The 23,760-nt window shown below is 46.5% G+C and overlaps 1 protein-coding gene across 1 annotated transcript in view; it reads right to left on the bottom strand.

The window, feature by feature from the left end:
- Window positions 1–7,337, bottom strand: part of LOC129460880 (zinc finger protein 69-like) — a 32,084-nt gene extending 24,747 nt beyond the window's left edge. The window contains 1 exon segment of the mRNA XM_055239370.2: window positions 7,089–7,337. Coding sequence (XP_055095345.1) covers window positions 7,089–7,151 — 63 coding nt within the window. The 5' untranslated portion in view covers window positions 7,152–7,337.
- Between the last annotated feature and the right edge of the window lie 16,423 nt (window positions 7,338–23,760).

Raw genomic sequence — 23,760 nt, 5'->3', positions numbered from 1 at the left:
GGTCACCCTATCACACAAGACATCTCTCCACCTGCATCCTGCTCACCGAAGCGCTCAATGACTACTTTCCACCAACACTGCACTACGCCCCTCTGAGAACCTCAATTTCATATTCTGACTTGCAGGCTACTGGTCCACCCCATTGGGGTGGGCTTTCCTTGTCTTTTGGGGTTTTCTCTCCCTTCACAGTTGAAACAATCCAGAGAATAGGAATCATTTCTCCTTTCCCTCAATAGCACCATCTAACTGGCTGACCAGCCGTGTGTCTCCAACTTATGAAAACTGGGACTGGGAAAGAAAAGCTGAGCATCTCAAGGGGTTGGCTATCCAGATGCAGCGTGTACTAGGAGTCTCCTTCCACCATAAGGCATTCAGCTGCTCTCTTGGGAGTCCCCATTCTCCTCCCTCACTCTGTTGCCTGGGAGGAGTGACTCAGGGGCTGATACTCACTAGACCCTCCAAGAGACATGGCAGCTGTGGGCATACTAGATCACCCCAATTCTGCCACCCAGGACCAAGAAAATATACGGGAGTGTTCTGAAGACACAATACCCTTTGAAGTTTCCAAAGGGGAGCCTCAACCAAAAGACAACCTGATAAGATCTCTTTTTTTATGCTGGGCGCGGTATCTCACGCCTGTAATCCCAGCACTTTGGGAGGCCAAGGCGGGTGGATCACCAGGTCAGAAGATTGAGACCTTCCTGGCTAACATGGTGAAACCCCGTCTCTACTAAAACACGCCTGTAGTCCCAGCTACTCAGGAGGCTGAGGCAGGAGAATGGCATGAACCCGGGAGGTGGAGCTTGCAGTGAGCTGAGATCGCGCCACTGCACTCCAGCCTGGGTGACTGGGCAAGACGCTGTCTCAAAAAAAAAAAAAAAAAGATCTCTGTTTTTAGGATAGATGAAAGGAGGAGAAGCATACACATTTTCACATGGGAGTGTCTGGTGGTGATTCTCTGAACATTTCACATGAGAGGAAAGGAGAAGCACTCAATGACTATTTCCCACCAACACTGCGTTGTGTCCCCTGTGTACCCGCATATATATCTTGCTTTGTAGGCTATTGCTCCACTATGTTGGAGTGGCTTTTCCTTGTCTTTTGGGATATTTCTCCCTTCACAGTTGAGACAATCCAGAGGACAGGAATCATTTCTCTTTTTCCTCAATAGAAACATCCGATTGGCTGACTGTCTATGTGTCTCCAATTAATGGAAACTAGAGTTGGAAGAGAGAAGCTGAGCACCCCAAGAATTGGTTATGTAGATGAAGAGTATACCAGGCATCTCCTCCACCATTAGTCATTCAGCTGCTCCCTCGGGAGGCCCCACTCCCCTAGGCACTGATACCCACTAGACCCTCCAGGAGACATGGCAGTTGTGGGGATCTTGAGTCAGCCCCAGGCAGTTCTAAAACCCAAAACCAGGAAAGATAGGAGGGTGTACTGAAGACACATCACCCTGTACAGTTTCTAGAAAGGAACCTCATCCCAAAGACATCCTGAGAAGGTGTCTGCGTCTAGGAAAGATAAAAGGAGGAGAAGCAGAAAGGTTTTTTTCGGGAAAATGTCTAGTGGTTATTCTCTGCTTTCCTCTCATGTGAAATTTTCAGAAACAGATTTCACTGCAAGCCCTTGAAGAGTTAGGCTGTGGTATGAGGGTGGAAGATTTGAGGCCCTGCATCCCATATATTTGGAAAATGCCAGGGGAAAACAGTCTCCCTGGAGATTGTGGAAAAATTTAAATAAAAAACAATGAGACCGAACTGTATGCAGTGTCCGAAGGTCCTACTTAAAGACCCTGAAATCAAATTTAAATACAACTCTTCAAAATTACTAATTTATAGGCAAACGAAATTTATGCTTAATCAGGCAGAATCCACCAATTAACCTCTGATTACATAACTAGAACATTTCTACTAAGTCAGGCCAGGCAAGCTGGCTTATACCTGTAATCCCACCACTTTCGGAGGCCAAGGTGGGTGGACCACTTGAGGACAGGAGTTCAAGACCAGCCTGGCCAACGTGGTAAAACTCCGTGTTTACTAAAAATACAAAAATTAGCCGAGTATGGTGGCACATGCATGTAATCCCAGCTACTTGGGAGGCTGAAGCAGGAGAATTACTTGAACCCAGGAGGCAAAGCCTGCAGTGAACTGAGATGGTACCACTGCACTCCAACCTGGGCCACAGAGTGAGACCTTGTCTCGAAACAAACAAACAAACAAAAACAACAAAGTAATTCAAATATTTAAGCTGGTGGATCTCTATCTTGAAGCAATGCGATCATGGGGTTGAGTCACATGACACACAGCTTTCACATAGCCAGCTGGAACTCTCCTTTCCCTGATTACAGATTCGCCTTCTTTCTTACCCACAGTGTTTTGTAAAATGTTGTAAATGACTGAAGGGAAACAGGAAAGACCCTTCCCTTCCACTTTTTTTTATTTATTTAATATGACTTTTCACAATTGAGATGGCATCTCACTGTGTTGCCCAGGCTGGTCTTGAACTCCTGTGATCAAGCCATCCACTTGCCTCAGCCTCCCAAAGTGCTGGGGTTACAGGTGTGAGCCATCCCACTGGGCCCCTCTTCACTACTGATCTCTGTAGTAGACTAACTTCCCTCTTTACTTTCTCACACAAAGACTTCATGGTTATCACATTGTCTTCAGCTGGAATGTTAAATTCACTCTTTTAAATTAAAAAGGAAATAAAAACCAGCTAGAAAGAAAAGAAAACAAGCGCTGGGGGAAAAAAGCAAACCCTAACGAATTAAGTTGTTAGCCAGGTGCACTGGCTAACATCTGTGATCGCAGCACTTTTGGAGGCCAAGGAAGCAGGACTGTTTGAGGCCAGGAGCTAGAGACCAGCCTAGGCAACATATCAAGATGCCACCTCCGTAAAAAAAAAAAAAAAATCAGCCAGACGTGCTGGTGGGCGACTGTAGTCTCAGCTACTTGGAAGGCTGAGGTGCTTGAGCCAGGGAGGTCAAGGCTGCAGCAAGCCATGATCGCACCACTGCTCCAGCTTGGGCCACAGAGCAAGACATTAGCTCAAAGAAAAAAATAAAATTAAATTATTGTACCTCATACATCAGCCTTCTACAGAAAATGCAATTTTATTATATTTATTTGCCGTTTCCCTATACAAGTGTTAGGGAAGCAGGTGCCTAGGGTAGCCAGAGTAACACCAATTTAAGTTCAGCTCCATCTTGACACTAACAAGAAACACTCCTTGCCAGTGACAACCCATGATCATAAAATGTTTCCCATGAAGAAAACAGCCTGAAGATGCCTGCAAGTATCCTTACACTCCCACAACAACAGAACGTCCCCATGTCCCAGTACCCATAACAATATGTGCTTTCAAGATAATTACAGTTATGTTTCAATGCACTTGGGCACTAAAATGTAAAGGATAGTTTTCTTTAAATCAACAGAGTAATAAATTTTGTGACGCTGTCAGCCTACATGCAGATAAGCACAGTTTAGTCTTTACATAGACAAGACTCCTACATAAGAAAAACTTAGCACGTTCCTCCACTTGCTTTATGAGGATGCTGTACTCTGTAACAGAGAATCACTCCCTTCCTTCTTTCCTTCCTTCCTTCCTTTCTTTTTTTTCTTCCTTCCTTCCTCCTTCCTTCCCTCCCTCCCTTCCTTTCTTTTCTTTTTTTTTTTTTTAAATAGAGACAGGGTCTCACTGCGTTGGCCAGCTGGGTCTTGAACTCTTGCCTCCGGAGTACATGAGACTACAGGTGCGGGCCACCACACCCGGCTAATTTTTGTTATTTTTGGAAAAGATGGGGGTTTCCCTATGTTGCCCAGGCTGGTCTCGAACTGCTGACTAGAAGTGATCCTCCTGCCTCGGCCTCCCAATGTGCTTGGAAAACAGATCTAAGCCATCATGCTGGCCCAGAGTGGCTTCCACCAAACTCCCTTCTCACTGCACTTTGTGACTCGTCTTGAATTCCTTCCTATGTGAGATCCAAGAACTCTCTTGGGGTCTGATCAGGACCTCTTTTCCTGGTAATATAAGCAAGAACTTAACTTCCAATTTTAGAGTACTGAGTCTATTTCTCTGGAGTCTGTTTTTTTCCTGAATGGGCCATTGCTATCTTTCTGCTTGAATAAACCCTTCAAACTGAAATCTGAACCTTTGAATTATTTCGGGTTGGCAAGTCCAAATAAGGTGACTGCATTTCTGCAACCAATCAAGCATTTATCTGGTTTGTCTCCTCATGTACCTTAAAAAAGCCGAGCCTTCAACCTGTAAACTAAAAATAAAAATATACCTTCTGGCCTGGTGAGGTGGCTCACACCTGTAATCAGCACTTTGGGAGGCCGAGGCGGGTGGGTCACTTGAGGTCAGGAGTTCGAGAACAGCCTGGCCAACATGGTGAAACCCCATCTCTACTAAAAACACAAAAATTAGGTGGGCGTGTTGGTGCATGTGGGGAAAAGAAAGAGAGATCAGATTGTTACTGTGTCTTTGTAGAAAAGGAAGACATAAGAAACTCCATTTTGGTATGTACTAAGAAAAATTGTTCTTCTTTGAGATGCTGTTAATCTGTAACTTTAGCCCCAACTCTGTGCTCACAGAAACCTGTGCTGTATTGAATCAAGGTTTAATGGATTTAGGGCTGTGCAGGATGTGCCTTGTTAACAATATGTTTGCAGGCAGTATGCCTGGTAAAAGTCATCGCCATTCTCCATTCTCTGTTAACCAGGGGCACAACCCACTGCAGAAAGCCGCAGGGACCTCTGCCCAAAAAAGCCTGGGTATTGTCCAAGGTTTTCTCTCACTGAGACAGCCTGAGATCTGGCCTTGTGGGAAAGGAAAGACCTTGTATCCCCCAGCCCGACACCTGTGAAGGGTCTGTGCTGAGAAGGAGTAGTGAAAGAGGGAGGCCTCTTTGCAGTTAGATAAGAGGAAGGCTTCTGTCTCCTGCTCATTCCTGGGAATGGAATATCTCGGTGTAAAGCCGACCATTCATTCTATTCTGAGATAGGAGAAAACCGCCCTGTGGGAGGCGAGATATGCTGGCAGCAATACTGCTCTGTTACTCTTTGCTACACTGAGATATTTGTGTAAAGTGAAACATAAATCTGGCCTACCTGCACATCCAGGCACAGTACCTTTCCTTGAACTTATTCATGATACAGCTTCCTTTGCTCACATGATTCCCTGCTGACCTTCTCCCCACCATCACCCTGTTGCCCTGCCACACTCCCCTTGCCAAGATAGTAAAAATAGTGATCAACAAACACTGAGGGAACTCAGAGACCAGCGCCGGTGCAGATCCTCGCATGTTGAGCGCCGGTCCCCTGGGCCCACTGTTCTTTCCCTATACTTTGTCTCTGTGTCTTATTTCTTTTCTCAGTCTCCCATCTCCACGTGATGAGAAATACCCACAGGGGTGGAGGGGCAGGCCCCCTTCAGGTGCATGTCTGTAATTCCAGCTACTCGGGAGGCTGAGGCTGGAGAATCGCTTGAATCCGGAAGGTGGAGGTTGCAGTGAGCCGAGACTGAGCCATTGCACTCCAGCCTGAGTGACAGAAGGAGACTCTATTTCAAATAAAAACAAAAATAAAGTACCTTCCCAGGTAAGTGAAGTGACCAGCTCTTGGCCAAGGGGACCCCCAAAGACCCTGAAAATTGACTGCCTCTGTATGACAGGATGGGAAGTGAGACAGGCCTCCTTTTACCCTCTCCCTTTAGGAGTTTAGATGCAGCAACTGACGCACGTTCATGTAAAAACAGACATCATCAGACTGGAAAAACAGACTCCTTGTGGCAATAAGATGCCAAATTACAAACAAGACCTAAGGCCACGCAAGGCAAGGGTAAGTCACACCTTAGAATTCATAAAATCTAGAGAAACAGGACTGTTTTTTGACTGGGATGGAATCAAGTAGCAGATAACACACCCCCTTCCTTCAGCATTCCTTCCTACCTCCTCCAAACTTTAGACAAAGATTCACACTCTCAACCAGCTGCCACCTACAGAATCCCTCAACCACCTGTGCCTTCTAATCCCCCTTCCACAGGTCCCGCCGGTTTTTTTTGTTTTTTTTTTGTTTTTGTTTTTGTTTTTTTGAGACAGAGTCTCACTCTGTCGCTGAGGCTGGAGTGCAGTGGCACTGTGTGGGCTCACTGCAACCTTCGTCTCCTGGGTTCAACTAATTCTCTTGCCTCAGCCTCCTGAGTAGCTAGGATTACAGGCATCCACCATCACGCCCTGCTAGTTTCTTTTTCATATTTTTAGTAGAGGCGGGGTTTCACCATGTTGGCCAGGCTGGTCTTGAACTCCCGACCTCAGGTGATCCGCCCGCCTTGGCCTCCCAAAATGCTGGGATTACAGGCGTGAGCCACCGTGCCCGGCCAGGTCCTGCCCTTTCTGCCAAAGGAACTTACACCTTCCAGGCACTAACTCATTATTTTCCCTGCAATTCCTGTCTCTCTAAAATGAATAAAACCAAACTGTCTTGAGCAGCCTCGGGACCACTTACTCCAGGCTTCTTGGGGTTGTTTTTCCCTCGGCCAAGGTCTCTTCTATTCGGCTCCGAAGAAACTTCTTTATTTTACATAGTTTGGCTTTTTCCGTTGACAAACCACAAGCCAGGACTGGGTGTTTCTCATTCGTGAATCGCTGTTTGCTCAAATGAACTCTTTGTTCATTTGTTCCTCAGTTTAGTTTTTAACAAGAGAAAAAGCGGACACTGGGGGCCCCACAGACAGCTGCTCCTCCCACGCACGAACCCCGCACCAGAGTCGGGATCCCCCACATGACCCTCCCGTGGCCCCCCGCACAATCTGGGTAGACGCGTGGCTGCGGGCGCGGAGCTGCCCAGAGAGGGCTCTGGAACCGCAGTCGCCACGCAGGGACGGGACAGGACGCCTGGTGTCCCGGCTGCCGGCCCAGCCACACCGAGCAGCCGAGGGGACCGAGGGCCGAGCAGCTCCAGGAGGACTCGGTCCCAGATCCCAAAGTCGCCCGCAGGAAGGCCCGGGTCTCGCCACAGTTGGTTCCGGTCGGTCCAGGCAGCCCCTCCCCCGTCTCACGACACCCGGCCCCAGACACGCACCATTTCCTGGCTTTCAGATGTCCCGGGGTCCTCTCTACACCTCCTGTGACTACAGCAGGGCATACCGTAGGTGACAGAGCGACAGAAGCCTGGGTAGAGGAACCAGGTCCCTCTCGGGGCTGGAAAGACCGGATACCAACCGCGGCCCGCGCAGGGACAAACGTGAGGAAAGGAATGCGACCCCCTACGTGTCTGAATGAACAGTGGGCAGGGACCCGCCCCAGTGCCTCTGATTGGATGGAATGCTAGGCCCCGCCCCCCATGTCTGAGTGACAGCGGAAGCCCTGGGTATCAGGCCCTGCAGAACCAGACTGACGGATTCTAACCACAGCTTCTCTAAGGGCGAGCTCCTTCCTGCGCTCTGGTTATTGGATATTTGCATTTCAGCCAAACTTGCTATTGATAGAGGAGAACACTAGCGTCTTCCTCACTCAAGGGACTGTCCCCGCTCCTTCGTTCCGCACGGGGTCACAGGAGTGTACAGGGAATTTCAGACTCAGTGTCCACAGGAGCCATTTCCTGCCTCAGAGCAGCAGTGGAACGGAGACCAGGCCAGGCACGACTGCACCAGGAAGGGAGGCATATGTCCTGGAGCGGGCCGCAACTGGGGATGAGGCATGGCCAAGCCTTGCTCTCACACCCCCATCCCCTCCTCACAGTGTGAAAATGCTCCCTCCTTCCAGATCTTCATTTTCACCAGCAGGAAACTCTCTCCAGGGGTTAATTTAAGCTTTTGACCTAAATAAACTGTCAACTTCATGAACCCTTTATCCAGGTAATGCTCCCAAACAATTCTGTCTCTAGCCTGATCTTCACACATTTTCTTTTTCTCTTTTTTTTTGAGACAGAGTCTCGCTCTATCCCCCAGGCTGGAGTGCAGTGGCACTGCAACCTCCACCTCCTGGGTTCAAGTGATTCTCCTGCCTCAGCCTCCCCAGCAGCTAGGATTACAGGCACATGCCACCGCGCCCAGCTAATTTTTTGTATTTTTAGTAGAGACAAGGTTTCACCATGTTGACCAGACTGGTCTCGAACTCCTGACCTCAAGTGATCTACCCGCCTCGGCCACCCAAATTGCTGGGATTACAGGCATGAGCCACCGCGCCCAGCCCACATTTTCTTTATATATACGAATATCTCTGTTGGGTATAAAATGCTTTAGGAATAAATTCTTTGTCCCACGAAGTAAAACTAGCACTTAGGGAAAAGTTTAATTTGTTTAGCAAGGCAATTTACTTCTGCAGAAGGGTGCCACTTGTGTCAATCAAGATTACAAGAGCACAGAGAACAAAGATCACCAAGGGGTTTTTATCCTTAACGCAGTCCCTATCTCCATGTCACTCCTTCATGGGCTGGGGTTCGACCACACAATCTGAGCTGACCCGATTGGCTGCTTGTACATATTTTTCTAAATACAGAAGGAGAGGGGAACGTGAGGTACAGAGATGGAGAGTGTGAGATATGCAGTTTCGGGGGAACAATGGGTACAGGTAACCAAGGGAACAGATGTGAGTTGTTGATTAGAGCTGACAGGAAGGGGGTAGGCTGTTTTACAGTAACTAGGGGCAAGGAGGAACACGAAAGTTGAGCTTCAGAACAAAAGACAAGGAAGTTAGCAGGCCAAGTCTTTGAAGAGAAACTGAGAGGCCGGGCGCGGTGGCTCACGCCTGTAATCCCAGCACTTTGGGAGGCTGAGGCGGGTGGATCATGAGGTCAGGAGATCGAGACCATCCTGGTTAACATGGTGAAACCCCCTCTCTACTAAAAAATACAAAAAATTAGCCGGGCGTGGTGGCAGGCGCCTGTAGTCCCAGCCACTCGGGAGGCTGAGGCAGGAGAATGGCGTGAACCCAGGAGGCGGAGGTTGCAGTGAGCGGAGATGGCGCCACTGCACTCCAGCCTGGGTGACAGAGCAAGACTCCATCTCAAAAAAAAAAGAAACTCAGAGAAATTTACATGTGTTACAATTCCTCCCTTTTAATTTTCTTATGATTTTTTTCTCTTTAAACTTTTTAAACGTGTTTTGGCTTTGCTGTTTGATTTGATCTTTTAAAAGGAAAAGCTTACTTGAACAAGGTGGAGGAGAATTAAGGGAGATTTCAGTAAGTGCTGTTTGTACAATCCTTTGTATTAGCCTATGGATGCATGGTATGACACAACACCTAACAAGAATAAGTACACCTGTTCTGACTGTAAAAGAAATAAGTATTGAGGCTATGATTCTTTATTGACTGAACTCCTTTCCTAGCCATCTTGAAATAGGGTCATTGACTCCAGAATTTTTAGCTAATTCATTGGATAAAGCGGTAAGTCCTTGCAAGGCCTTTGTTATGCTCTCACTGGGGACAATGTTGTTTGGGATGAACATACAACACTGGGTTTTAATCATAACACAAACTCCACCTTTTTCGGCTAATAACATGTCTGGAGCCATTCTGTTTTTTTTGAGACGGAGTCTCACTCGGTGGCCCAGGCTGGAATGTAGTGGCGTGATCTTGGCTCACTGCAATCTCCGCCTTCCGGGTTCACACCATTCTCCTGCCTCAGCCTCCTGAGTAGCTGGGACTACAGGTGCCCGCCACCATGCCCGGCTAATTTTTTTGTATTTTTTAGTAGAGACGGGGTTTCACCGTGTTAGCTAGGATGATCTCAATCTCCTGATCTCGTGATCCTCCCGCCTCAGCCTCCCAAAGTGCTGGGATTACAGGCGTGAGCCACTGCGCCCGGCGATTCTGTTTTCTTAAGCTATTTGGCTAGTAGGCCTCAATTGGTCAGCTATTCTTTTGATAGCATCCTTGGTGTAATTCATAAACTGCTGCTAATTATAATAGATGTAATTTATCTAAGCTACATTTTTATTAATAGTTATTCAGGGAAATGTGGATTTAAATCTTGCAGTTATTTGGTCTCAGGTTTTGAACTTGGTAGGCACTCTCCGTGGGACTCTAATGGCCTTTATGTAAACTTGAGAGTCAAAAGACTTATAAGGGGCTTCTCTTATTTTTCCGTGTTGTGGCTTTTCTTTTTTTTTTGGTTGATGAAATGCCAGTGTGAAAGGGATCACCAATTGGACAAGAGCGCAAGTGCCGCTCCAGTTACTTGGCAGAGTATCCAGTAAAGGTCCACTACAATACCACCATACATCTGCTTGAGGATGACTAAGGGCAGACTGATGGGTAAGTTTTTGGAAGGACTTAAGCTTATCGCATCTTGTTAAGCTTCTAAGGAACGCCAGATTCTCCTCTTGTCATGAGAGACACGAGGTGAAATTGATGTCAGGAGAAGGAAGCTGAATGGCCTTTGGGGGCTGGCCTGCAGGTTGTTGGACTTCGGGATATAGCAGAGAGAGAGCTTGCATGATTTGTTGCCCCAGGCTGTGGAATTTTGGAAAAGAGCTGCCATACAGCCTATGCCTGGTCGACTGAAGGGCTATCCTAGTGGAAGGGAAACAGTCTGGGCCTCTGGTCTGCCATGCACACAAGCGTAACAATTGCTTTTGTTCAATGTGTGGACGGAATATTGAATCCATTCCAACCAGGCATTTACATCTTGATATCCTGTTTTAATTGCTAGGGTTTGTCTTAAATCTTTTACTTCTACAATATTTACTTTAGTATTATCATTAGGTAGAAAAGAGGTGGCAGTCTGATTAGAAGAAAGCTTAGAAGGAGAAGAGAAGGAAGGGGGTGAAGAGAATGAAGGATTAATAAGATGCATTTCGAAAGATCTTACGAGGTCTGTGCTGGCCAAGTTGGTTCCTATGCCATAGAAGTGACTTAAAGTAGGTTTAGGGTCAGTAGAGGTGGAAATTTGTACGGGATTACATTGATTATACTGGCAATCGGGGGAGGTGCTTTTTTTAGTGAAACGAATGTATGGTTTTAAGGATATACAGCCACCTGCTGATGAGGTCTAGCCTTGATATTTGGTTGTTCATAGGACATCATTCTAGCTATGACAGACTTGTTGTATTTGTTAAGGAAGAAGAGTCTTGGTAGGGGGAGCCTTTCACCTAAAAGGGGCAGAGATACTTTTCTGAGGCTGAGACTTGTCTTTGACTTTGGAGATCTTTACAGGGTATGACTAGACATAGCATTAAACGTGATAACTTGGGGTGAGTTTGATTGAGTTACATTAATGACAAGGCGGTCAGCATTGGAAGGGGAAAAGAAGAAAGACTAATAGAATACACGGAAGAGGTTAAATTTTTCTTAGCTTTAGTTTGAGGGGGTTTTCCCCTGGAATACTGGCCTACGACTTTGGGGGTGGCGATGCTTTCTTGACTCGGGTGTGATGAGTCTATCCTTTCTCTGCTGTCTGAACTGCAGTTTCAATGGTGGGAAGTACTAGGCCAGCTCCTCAGGCCACTGTTGATGTACTGGGAACTCTAGGGGTGGCCTCTGTACTAGAAAATGGGGAGTTTTGAGGGAAGAGAAAGTGGAAGATAAACCAAGTATGTAGGAATGTTGGTAGTGGATCGCTTTGAGAGGTAGTTCGGATTAATAGGAAGACAGAAGACATTTGAGTTATGGCAACTAAGTTTCTAGACTTGTTTGGCTAAGGATATACATTTGTATACACATATAAACTTTAACTGTGCTGTACGTAGCTTGAGGTCTTTAATGTGGGTGGGATAGGACTTCTTTCCATAAGAGGTTTAAATAACATTTGAGTTCCCTTCAGCGCCTACAGGAGAAACGGCAGCTGGTTCGGATTATCTGATTTGCTAGGTTATTTTCTTAACTCTTGAAAGACAGGCGTTTTTGGTGCCTGGGGACATGGAAAATAGCTTTTTTTTTTTTTTTCTGGTAACTGAAGGTTATTTAACGCTTGCGTTATTAACGCTTCATGAACAAGGCTTTGACCTTTATTATTGTCTGAAATTTTCTAAATGTATGAGCCACCATAAAAGTGTGTTTAGAATCAATATAGATTAGTATAGATGGTTCCTTTGCAGTTATTTTAAAGCTTGACTAAGTGCAAACAGCTTACAAATTTGGGTAAACTAATTATTAAACAATTTTTAAAATTTTATTTCTCGAGGAACTTCTCTATTAATTATTGAACATCTGTTGAATCCTTTCTCCTTTAATCATTTTTGAAGGGGGTTTCTCTTAAGTTTGGCCGGACATTTGTATGGTAATCAATTAAATCTAAACATGTGTGCTTCCTTTTTAGATTTGGATCTTTCGTTAAGAAACTTGTTAGGTTAAGCAAATTACTAGTAATGTTAAACTATCATTTTTAACAGAATAGCCTCATGTTTATACACATGTAATTCTTTTTAGGTGGTACATTTTAATATAGGTGACTTTAAAGAATCAGAGTTCTTTTCTGGTGGATATTTTCACTTTTAACACTGGCCTGACTATAACAAATGCCAGTGGATATATCCGCTGAAAGATTATCTACTTCTTGCTCAGGAAACTTAGCTGCGGGGATGCCAGGCTGCTTGGAGCCATCGCTGAAGCCCCGTATTACTTGGCCTCGGCAAAGTAAGGAGATATCCTATAATGTAGTTTTTGTTGTTGTTGTTGTTTTGAGACAGTCTCGCCCTGTCGCCCAGGCTGGAGTGCAGTGGCGCAATCTCGGCTCACTGCAAACTCCGCCTCCTGGGTTCACACCATTCTCCTGCCTCAGCCTCCCGAGTAGCTGGGACTACAGGCGCCCGCCACCACGCCCGGCTAATTTGTTGTTTTTTTTTAGCAGAGACGGGGTTTCACCGTGTTAGCCACGATGGTCTCGATCTCCTGACCTCGTGACCCACCTGCCTCGGCCTCCCAAAGTGCTGGGATTACAGGCGTGAGCCACCGCGACCGGCCTCCTATAATGTAGTTTGCACGGGGCATAGGCTGGGGCCTGGCTCGCATGTCACTCAGAGCCGCCGTCAATACAGTGCCGGGACCTTGGACCAGCCAGTGGGCAGGAGCATGGGCTTTGCCTGCCGCGAGGGTGCACTATGGGCCAGACAACGCTGACAACATGTTGTGGCGGATCCTTCATGTTGCGGCGGATCCTTCATGTTGCTAGCCTGGCGAAAGCCATCTGGTGAATTAGGAGCTTGGAGTTCTTTAGGGGAGGGGGACTTAGGCTGGGGAAGAACAGACTTACGGGGCGATGCCTGAGGGGAAGGGTTGGGTATATTAGGTGGGGAATGGTCTAGGGGATCTTGCGTGCTGTTCTTTTTGCTAGGATCCCCCGAGCCCCTTCCTTCACTGTCTTTTTCATTCAAGATGGTTCTATCTTAATAGGGCACGTGTACAACTCATTTTCCTCCAAAGATTAGTTTTTGACTTGCTCCTTTCAATCCTTGGAGGAGGGGAAAGGACAACTCCTTGCCACTAACATAGGGCATAATTTATTTCTTCTCGGGAGGCAGGTCGTCTACTGGCAATATTTTCTATTACAAGTTCACAAATCCATCCCTCATTCGACTTAAATTCTGGCCAGAAAACTAAGGGTTCAAGGATTCATTCTTGAGTCTAAATGGAACAGCAATATTTTATCACTAATCGCTTTTTCTTATGTTTAGTCTTTTCATTATCTTTCTAATGTTTTAACATGAGACCTAGGGGACTATTAGGGGGGATATCTTTGTTGCTAACTTTATCTTTTTTGCTTGTAATATTTCCTATACTGGGTCCTGGCTAGGCTCAATACCTCGTAATAGGAATCTCTTGTCTAGGGGGGGCTTGCTGTGGCTCAACCCCTCATATTAACGATCTCTTACCTATTTGGGGGGTTCCTTGTGGCTCAATCCCTCATATTAAGGATCTCTTGCCTATTTGGGGGGTTCCTTGTGGCTCAACCCCTCATATTAGGGGGTCTTTTGCCTATCCTTCACTGGAAGCGTTGCTAAGGCTCAATTCAACTATCCTTTAGCTCCACCTGCTGGAGGTTCCTTGCACCCTTCTTTCGCTTCATCCACTCTGGCCGCTTCCCTCGCAGGTTTGTTTCAGGTTCCTCTTAGCATTGATGGCAGGTCAGTATAAACCCGTGACAGGACCCCCGAAGGGCTGCCCTAAGCCGTGTGAGGTGAACAGAACCGCAGATTGGACTCACTCGCTCCGCACAGCAGTAGTGCTTGTTACCATTCATGCACTTTCAATCCCCAGGATGCCCTGACACACCCCTCCGACTACCAAAGAATTACTTTGTTGCCCCTGCGACTTTTCCCACCTTGATCTGTGCACAGAGTTTATTTGGTCGCCGCGGTATTGCAAGCATCTCTTCCCCGCATTGCTGAGAGTCCGGGTTTACTCGTCAAAATGGGTGGGCCTCAATCTCCTGTCCCTGAGGCCACCGCAATGGGGCAGTGGGACGCGTCTCCCCAGGGTAGGGTGACTGAAGAACCCTTCCAAAAGGAGCATGGGGATCTCAGACGATCCCCCAGAATTATTGGATATAAAATGCTCCCGTAATAAAAGCTTGGTGCCGTGAAGTAAAACCAGCACTCAGGCAAAAGTTTAATTCTCTCAGCAAGGCAATTTACTACTGCAGAAGGGTGCCACTTGCGTCAATCAAGATCACAAGAGCACAGAGAACAAAGGAGACCAGGAGGTTTTTATCCTTAACGCAGTCCCTATCTCTGTGTCACTCCTTCATGGGCTGGGGTCAGACTGCACAATCTGAGCTGACCCGACTGGCTGCTTGTACGTATTTTTCTAAATATAGAAGGGGAGGGGGATGTGAGGTACAGAGGTGGAGCATGTGAGATGTGCAGTTTCGGGGGAACAATGGGTACAGGTAACCAAGGGAACAGATGTGAGTTATTGATTAGAGCTGACGGGAAGGGGGTAGGCTCTTTTACAATAACTAGGGGCAAGGAGGAACAGGAAAGTTGAGTTTGCTAACAAGGAAGTTAGCAGGCTAAATCTTTAAAGAAAAACTGAAAGAAATTCACTGTATCTTACAAATCTGATCCCAGTGGCCCCATGCATGTCAAACCCCAAACCCTGCCCAGAAGACAGCCCCAGGCTCCAGAGGTAAACACTAGAAAGGACAGAACCCCCACACATACGTGTGCATGTGGGTCTTCTGCTTTCCAGGGCTCTACAGCTTCTCAGAATCCACACTCCTTCTGGAGCTGCTCTGAGCAGCTGCAGGCCACCTGTAGGCGAGGGAGGGCTGCCCGGAAGCCCCAGGAAAAGCTCCCTTTCCCTTCCTTTGCAGGCTTCACACTGGGCTCAGCGTTGTCATCGGCCTCGGGCTCTGCTGCCCCCTGCAGGTTATTCAGCTGCTTCTCACCCCATTGATCAGTTCCATGACACAAACACCCTCAAACCCATTGTGTAAGACACCAGCAGAGTCCCCTGCTCTCCTCGTATGTTTATGTATAAAGTGGGGAAGGAAAATTCTAAGATAACTTAAGTGCATTTAAAAGATTTCCAGATCGTGGTGGAGGTGGCAGCTGAGGGACCCACGTTCAGTGACACTGCAGCACCTCCAGGCCTGGCTGGTTGGAGAGAGGGTGGAGAGCTGGAGATGGATGTGGATATATGGAGGAAGCAGCCCTGGAAACCGGGCTCTGCAGCAGCGTGGCTCTAGGGCCTGGAGCCTGGGGGAGCAGAGATGATGGGGGCTCCTGGGACAGCACGCTTGGGGAGAAGAGAGTCGGGTGGTTTCCATGGGACGGGGGTGCTGTGGCAGGTGGTGTGGGCCTGTGGCTATCATAACTAAGCCCAATTGGGATGTGAAAACTTGGATTCCTTGGGAATTTATGAAGAGGAAGGCTCTGATGACAAAGAAGTCATTGATGAGGAGGGGGATGAGGATCACTGGCAAGCTCACCCCCTTAAGGAAAGAAAAGTGAACGCTCAGCTACTGCTGCAAAATGGGATCAAAGGATGAGACTCTCACTGTCAGAGAATAAACTGCTGCAGAACTCTTAGAGATTGCAAAGACCTTTCAACAACAGCCTGGGAGGCCGGGTGCCATGGCTCATGCCTGTAATCCCAACATTTTGGGAGGTCAAAGTGGGAAGAGCACTTGAAGCCCGAGGTTGGAGACCACCCTGACCCGTGAAGTGAGACCCTCCCATCTCCATAAAAAAATTTTAATTACCAAGGAGAAGTGTGTGTACCTACAGTCTCAGCTACTCAGGAGGTTGAAACAGGAAGGTCACCTGAACCCCAAAGTTTGAGGCTGCTGTGAGCTATAATTGGGTACTGCGCTTCAGCAAGACACTGTCTCAAAACAAACTAACAAAAAAAATAATTAAGATCCCACCAAACTCCCTGGGGAAACCCTGACCCCCTTTGATGGTCAAAGTGTAAAACACAGCAGGTGGTGACATTTCCTTATGGATTGGATCATTCTAGCCACATAAGAGGCTTGGCCTACTGAGGATTTACCAGGAGGGGTGACCTCCTTGCAGTCAATGGAAAAGGCCCCTGGTGAAACCATCCCTTTAAACTTTATCAAATTCATCAGGGAGAATGGGAGGAGGAAAGCTCAAGCCAAGCTGCAGCACTTTCAGCGTTAATTATTAAGTCAGCTTGTTCCCTGACCTTCCTCATACTTGTTTCACACCTAGTGTCCTAGAATCCCACAGACTCTAAATGATAGTTCCCGTTAACTGCTCTATAGATAACAATTTGAACATTAAATGTTTTCCCTTAGAAATATTCCTGTTTGAGGTCTGGGTGCATTGGTTCATAACTGTAATCTCAGCACTTTGGGAGGCTGAGGTGGGAGAATCACTTGAGCCTTGGAGTTCAAGAACAGCCTGGGCAATAGAGTGAGACTCCATATGTACAAAAAATTTTAAAACAGCCGGGCATGATGGCATGTGCCGTTATTCCCAGCTACTTGTGAGGCTGAGGCAGGAGGATCCCTTGAGCCCAGGAGTTTCTGCAGTGAGCTATGATCCCACCACAACACTCCAGCCTGGGAAACAGAGCCATATTATTTCTCTTAAGAAAAAAAAAGAAATCCAGACGTTTGTTGGTCTTTGGATTATTGGAGAGCATTTATCTGACACTTAGTCCAATGTTTGAGACTAATATATAGATTTATTAGAAAGGGGCATTTTAGGACTGGGACACAGCTCTGCAGGAAGCTTTGGACAGGTTAATGTGTTAGGATGGCAGGCACAAGCCTCAGGCACAACTTTAGAGGGTAGAGCTGTGACTTGGGATGATACAGCTGCTGCTGAGGATACAATTTGGGCCTTATGGCAACCACAGTGTGGTAAATCAGTCCCTTTAGGATTTTGGTTGTAATTATGACATGGAGATGAAACCAGACACTCTTGAATCAGTGCAGGCAGTATATAATGCTTTCCAGAAGGTGGAATCTTTAAGAAAGAGCCTTTGTGTGACTGTGAGACTGGGAGTACCATGCCCAGATACTTTTTTTTGTATTTTTAGTAGAGATGTGGTTTCACCATGTTGTCCAGGCTAGTCTTGAACTCCTGAGCTGAGGTGATCCACCCGCCTCAGCCCCACAAAGTGCTGGGATTACAGGTGTGAGCCACTGTGCCTGGCCTCCCACTAAGTTTCTTTCATTTGCCCTGGCACAGTTTCTCACGCCTTAATCCAAGCATTTGGGGTGGCTGAGGCAAGTAAATCGCTTGAGCCCAAAAGTTTGGGCTATGACCACACGGGGCAACATAGACCTAGTCTCTATTTTTATTAAAAACAGAATATATATATATGAATGAGAGGCTGAGTGTGGTGGTTTACGCATGTAATCCTAGTACTTTGGGAGGCCAAGGCTTGTGGATCACCTGAGATCGAGAGTTTGAGAGCCACCTGGCCAACATGTGGAAACCCCATCTCTAACTAACAATACAAAAATTATCCGGATGTGGTGACATGCACCTGTAAACCCAGCTACTTGGGAGGCTGAGGCAGGAGAATCACTTGAACCTGGGAGTCAGAACTGGCAGTGAGCCAAGATTGCATCATTGCCCTCCAGCCTGGGTAACAGAGCAAAAACTCCATCAAAAAAAAGCAAGGAAAAGAAAAAAAGAAAAACTTTCTTTTTGTCCCTAGTTGGTAGGCTATCACTAATATCACCAGCAGTTGTCTATGAGGCAAACCTATTCTCACAATGGGTCCAAGAGGAAAAGTAGATTTGGAGACATGCCAGGTAGATCCAAATGCAGCACTTGTACGATTGCATATGGTTAATGTGAGGACTCTTGGAGTGACTTAGCTCAGGCTGGTATAACGAAATACCGTGGACTCAGTTTCTTAAACAGCAGAAATTTGTTTCTCACAGTTCTGAAGCTTGGGAAGTCCGAAATCTTGCTGCCAGCAATTTTGTTCCTAGTGAAGCCTACCTTCCTGGCTTGCAGCTAGATGCCTTCTTGCTTTGTCCTCACACGCTGCAGAGACAGAGAATTCTCTCTCTCTTACTAATCCCATTATGAGGGCCCTCCTTTATAAATGTATGTGATCTCCTAAAAGGTCTGTGTCCAGATATGACCCTGTTGGGGTTTAGGGCTTGTAAGTATACATTTTGTTTTAAAGACAGGGTCTCCCAATGTGGCCCAGGTTGGTTTTAAACTCCTGGGCTCAAGGGATCCTCCTGCCTTGGCCTCCCAAAGTACTGGGATTACAGGCATGAACCACCGCACCCGGCCTCTAAGTACACATTTTGAGGATAGTAAATGCAGGACACGCCAACGGGTAAATAGAAGTCCATAAAAGAGGCTTTGGAGACAATATAATCAGACAGTGTTGGAGGCTGAAAGAATGGGGGTCCTGATCAACTCAGTATACCACTGGAGGCTATATGAGCAAACAGCAAACTGTTCTCATGAATGCAGGTTGTTGGCAAACTGACAAACTCCGTCTGCCACCCAGAAAGAATGCTGAGGGCAGTCACGCCCCAAGTGCACTGTTTCTTGTGATTATCTGCAGGCGCATCTGAAGCCTGTTGTACAAAGAAAGTAATCAGGTGAACCTGTGATGAATCAAGCAGCTGACCAACTGTTACCTCCTCCTCTCTGCTCTTTCTACCCAATAAAAACAAAGGGCTATAGAAGCTCAGGGCCCTTGCTCACTAGAAGCAAGAAGCCCCCGATCCCTTCTTTAACATAGATCTTTTGTCTTTATTTCTGCATCTGTCTTTCTTTGTTCAGTCCCATAGTAAACACCACAAGACAGGACTTTATCACATAGCAGATGAGGAGCTAGAGTCAAAAAGGAGTGAGGTCCAATTTCAGAATGCCAGAGAGAATGGACATCAAGGTAGCTGTATGATTGCATGAAGGATCAAAATGCATGCCAGGGCCACTACATGGAAAATTATTGTAATGATCTAGGAAAAAAATGAGAATAAGGAAGAAAAACAAGTAGTCATAATGAAAATGGAAAACAGAAAATGAAAAACAGAATAACCTTTGTTAATATGCAGTTCTTAAAAATTTTAAATATTGGTCAGAAACATGTACGGATATCTTGTTTTTGTTTGTTTGTTTGTTTGTTTGTTTTTAAAAAAAACCCTCATTGCTGAGTGTGGTGGCTCCTGTTTGCAATCCCAGCACTTTGGGAGGCCAAGGCAGGAGAACTGATTGAGCCCAGGAGTTTGAGAGCAGCCTGGGCAAAACAGTGAGATCCCTGTCTCCACAAAAATTTTTTAAAAATTAACTGGGCAGAAAGCTGAGGTGGGAGGATTGCTCAAGCCCATGAGCCTGATGCTGCAGTGAGCAGTGAGTGACCACTGCACTCCATCTGGGCTACAGAGCAAGACCGTCTCAAATTAAAAAAAAAGAAAAAAGGAAAAAAACTACAAATCAGTCAAATGTAAGAGGATGACTGGAATCTGCTACATAGAAGATGAAAGATCATATAAGAAAAATGCTCAACCAATGGCAACCAGTAAAAAGCAAAAAGAAACACAGAGATTCTGTCTAATAGTAGACAGGCAACAAAAAGTGAGTTAGATAATTCAAAGTGCTAGCAAATCACAAGAATAAAGACACATGCATGAAAGGTGAGATGGTTATCTCATAAGTTACATTCATACTCTATCCATATTTCCTGTAAATTTGAATTTATCCATAATCTACAACCCAGCAATTGTTTCCCAATGTGTAAGAATTTGTGTTGTATTTCCAATTAGGAATAAAAACAAGAAGAGCATTGTCAATCAGATCAAAAGATAGACTTGAACCAACTCAAGTCCCATTAAGTAGTGGAATGGGCGAGTCAATTACGTGACCCACAACTTCACAGAGCAGCGTGTTTGCAACAGGCTCAGGCAAGAAAACCAGAAAGACCCCCTCTCAGCATAATACTAATGGTGTATTAATGGTAATATTCTGTTACTAAAAATTCAAAAGTGGCAAAATTCTGCTTTGTGACAAAGAGATGACAAAGCTACAAAGAACAATAAAAGGAATCAAAACTTTGATCACCTTTGCGTATCAAAAATAAGTGTCTGGTGTCTCACACCAGAAATGCCCAAGGCCTATTTTATTTTGGTATGTGTCTGAGTATTCATATTTTTATTATTTTGACTTGGCATAAAACAGCTTATTTCAAGAACTCGATTTCCTTCTTCAAACATTATCAAACTGTTCACTAAGGTTCCAACCAGCTAATTAAAATCCTAACACCCAAATCATAAAATAAAATTCTTAAATGTGGCCAGGTGCAATGGCTCATGACTGCAATCCCAGAACTTCGGGAGACCGAGGCAGGAGGATCACTTGAGGTCAGGACTTTGAGACCAGCCTGATCAACATGGTGAAACCCCGTCGCTACTAAAAACACACACAAAACCGAGCAGGGTGTGGTGGCATGTGCCTGTAGTCCCAGCCACTCGGGAGGCTGAGCAAGGAGAATCACTGGAACCTGGGAGGCAGAGGTTGCAGTGAGCCGAGATTGTGCCACTGCACTCCAACCTGGGTGACAGAGTGAGATTTTGTCTGAAAAATAAATAAATAAATGAGCAAGCAAAGAAACAAATGAATTCTCAGGTGCATGGGGAAAGAGCAATTCCATGGTAGCAAGATTCTATAAAAGAAACAAAAGGGAGGCAGCTCAGGGTAGGCAGCCTACCTCACCCACAGCTCACAAGGAAACCCACACTCCAATAGTTATACATTCCCAAGCTTAGGAGCCACTTGGACTGTGGAGACACAGGCCAGGCTGGCCCACTCCTAGGTTGTGTGCGAGGGAAATGTGAGCAGCCAGAAAATTACTTCTGGGAATTCCACACACACCCTGCTGGCCCCTCCCCACAGTGTGGACACAGTCCTTCCACCAGGGTCTCAATGCCCACCAAAGACCACTCGCTCACTGAGTCTGTGGAAGGTTCTGACCTATGGTGTTTTTTTTTCTGACACCAAATGTGTGGTGTTTGCTGAACACCAACCAATACTCCAGTACTAAGCAGTTATGCAACCATTCAGTTCAGAAACCACCCATACATTCCTGGCTCACCCAACACAGCCCCACACAGCAGATGCCTCTCAAAGCCCCAGGGGCCACCTGCACTTCTCAGCATCTGCATCTAGACCTGGGTCCTGTACAACAGCCTCCTCAAGTTCCATAATTTGATAGAACTACCCACAGTTCTCTTACATTTACCAACTGATTACAAAGGACGCAACTCAGGAGCAGCCAAATCAAAGACATGGATAGGTACAGAGTAAGCACTGGGGAAAGGAGATGGGGGTAGGTGGGTAATCCAGAAAATAGCTGTGATTCAAGAAATCCCCCATCCAGGCCGGGCGCGGTGGTTCATGCCTGTAATCCCAGCACTTTGGGAGGCTGAGGCGGGCGGTTCACGAAGTCAGGAGATCGCTACCATCCTGGCTAACACGGTGAAACCCCATCTCTACTAAAAATACAAAAAATTTCAACCGGGCATGGTTGCGGGCGCCTGCAGTCCCAGCTACTCGGGAGGCTGAGGCAGGAGAATGGCGTGAACCCGTGAGGCAGAGCTTGCAGTGAGCCGAGATTGCGCCACTATACTCCACCCTGGGCAACAGAGCGAGACTCTGTCTCAAAAAAAAAAGAAAAAAGAAATCCCCCATCCTTTGTGTTGTGCAAGAGCACCTTACTGCAATGAAACACCCTTCGCATTATGACTTAGATGGTGCCACGTTTGTTACCTATGACAAACCAGATACAGACTAGACATTCCAGTATTTACCTCACAAACCATTAGGTGAATAGCTTTGTCTTTAGTGATCAGTCAAAATGAAATATCTATTAACCAAAGCATGCTTCAGTTTCTCTCCTTCCTCCAGGTCCCTAAACTTTTTTCTTTTTTTGAGACAGAGTCTTGTTCTGTAGCCCAGGCTGGAGTGTAGTAGCATGATCTTGGCTCACTGCAACCTCTGCCTCCCTGGTTCAAGTGATTCTCATGCCTCAGTCACCAGAGTAGCTGGGTTTACAGGTGTGTGCCATCATGCCCAGTTAATTTTTATATTTTTCGTAGAGATGGGGTTTCATCATGCTGGCCACACTTGTCTTCTGACCTCAAGTGATCTGCCCACCTCAGCCTCCCCAAGTGCTGAGATTACAGGCATGAGCCACCACGCCCAGTGGCCCCTGAATTTTTGACTGATCCATTCTAAGCCTATATACAACCCCATTTACTTATTTATTATTATTTTTTTTTCGGGGGGACGAAGTCTAGCTCTTCTCCCCAGGCTGGATTACAGTGGCGTGATCTTGGCCCATTGCAACCTCCGCCTCCTGGGTTCAAGCAATTCTTCTGCCTCAGCCTTCTGAGTAGCTGGGATTATAGGCGCCCACCACCACACCCAGAGAATTTTTGTATTTTTAGTAGAGACAGGGTTTCTCCATGTTGGCCAGGATGGTCTTGAACTCCTGACCTGGGGTGATCTGCCCGCCTCAGCCTCCTGAAGTGCTGGGATTACAGGTGTGAGCCACTGGGCCTGGCCTTATTTATTTATTTATTTATTTAATATTTTTATTTTTACTTACAAGTTCAGTACCTAGACTCCTTTTATGACCTCTCCTAATGGAAAGCTGACGTCTTTTTTTTTTCCTTTGATACAGAGTCTCGCTCTGTCGCCAGGCTGAAGTGCAGTGGCATGATCTCGGCTGACTGCAACCTCCACCTCCCATGGTCAAGCGATTCTCCTGCCTTAGCCTCCCGAGTAGCTGGGACTACACACATGTGCCACTACACCCAGCTAAATTTTGTATTTTTAGTAGAGACGGGGTTTCACCATGTTGGCCAGGATAGTTTCAATCTCTTGACCTCGTCATCAACCTGCCTGGGCCTCCCAAAGTGCTGGGATTACAGGCGTAAGCCACTGTGCTCGGCCCCCGGGACAAGCTGGCTTCAAGGTCTAGAATTAAAAGTTATTTCTTTTTTTTTTTTTTTGAGACGGAGTCTCGCTCTGTCGCCCAGGCTGGAGTGCAGTGGCGCAATCTCGGCTCACTGCAAGCTCCGCCTCCCGGGTTCACGCCATTCTCCTGCCTCAGCCTCTCCGAGTAGCTGGGACCACAGGCGCCCGCCACCACGCCCGGCTAATTTTTGGTATTTTTAGTAGAGACGGGGTTTCACCGTGGTCTCGATCTCCTGACCTCGTGATTCGCCCGCCTCGGCCTCCCAAAGTGCTGGGATTACAAGCGTGAGCCACCACGCCCGGCCTAAAAGTTATTTCTTACCTCAATTCACATTTGTTTCACTACAAATGTCTAGGAAAAGCCCCATGACAAAAATTATCACTTGC

Source organism: Symphalangus syndactylus, chromosome 13 (assembly GCF_028878055.3).
Source record: "Symphalangus syndactylus isolate Jambi chromosome 13, NHGRI_mSymSyn1-v2.1_pri, whole genome shotgun sequence".
Taxonomy (NCBI): domain Eukaryota; kingdom Metazoa; phylum Chordata; class Mammalia; order Primates; family Hylobatidae; genus Symphalangus; species Symphalangus syndactylus.
The sequence above is the reverse complement of the archived record's forward strand: the minus strand, read 5'-3'. Positions and strand labels throughout refer to the sequence as shown.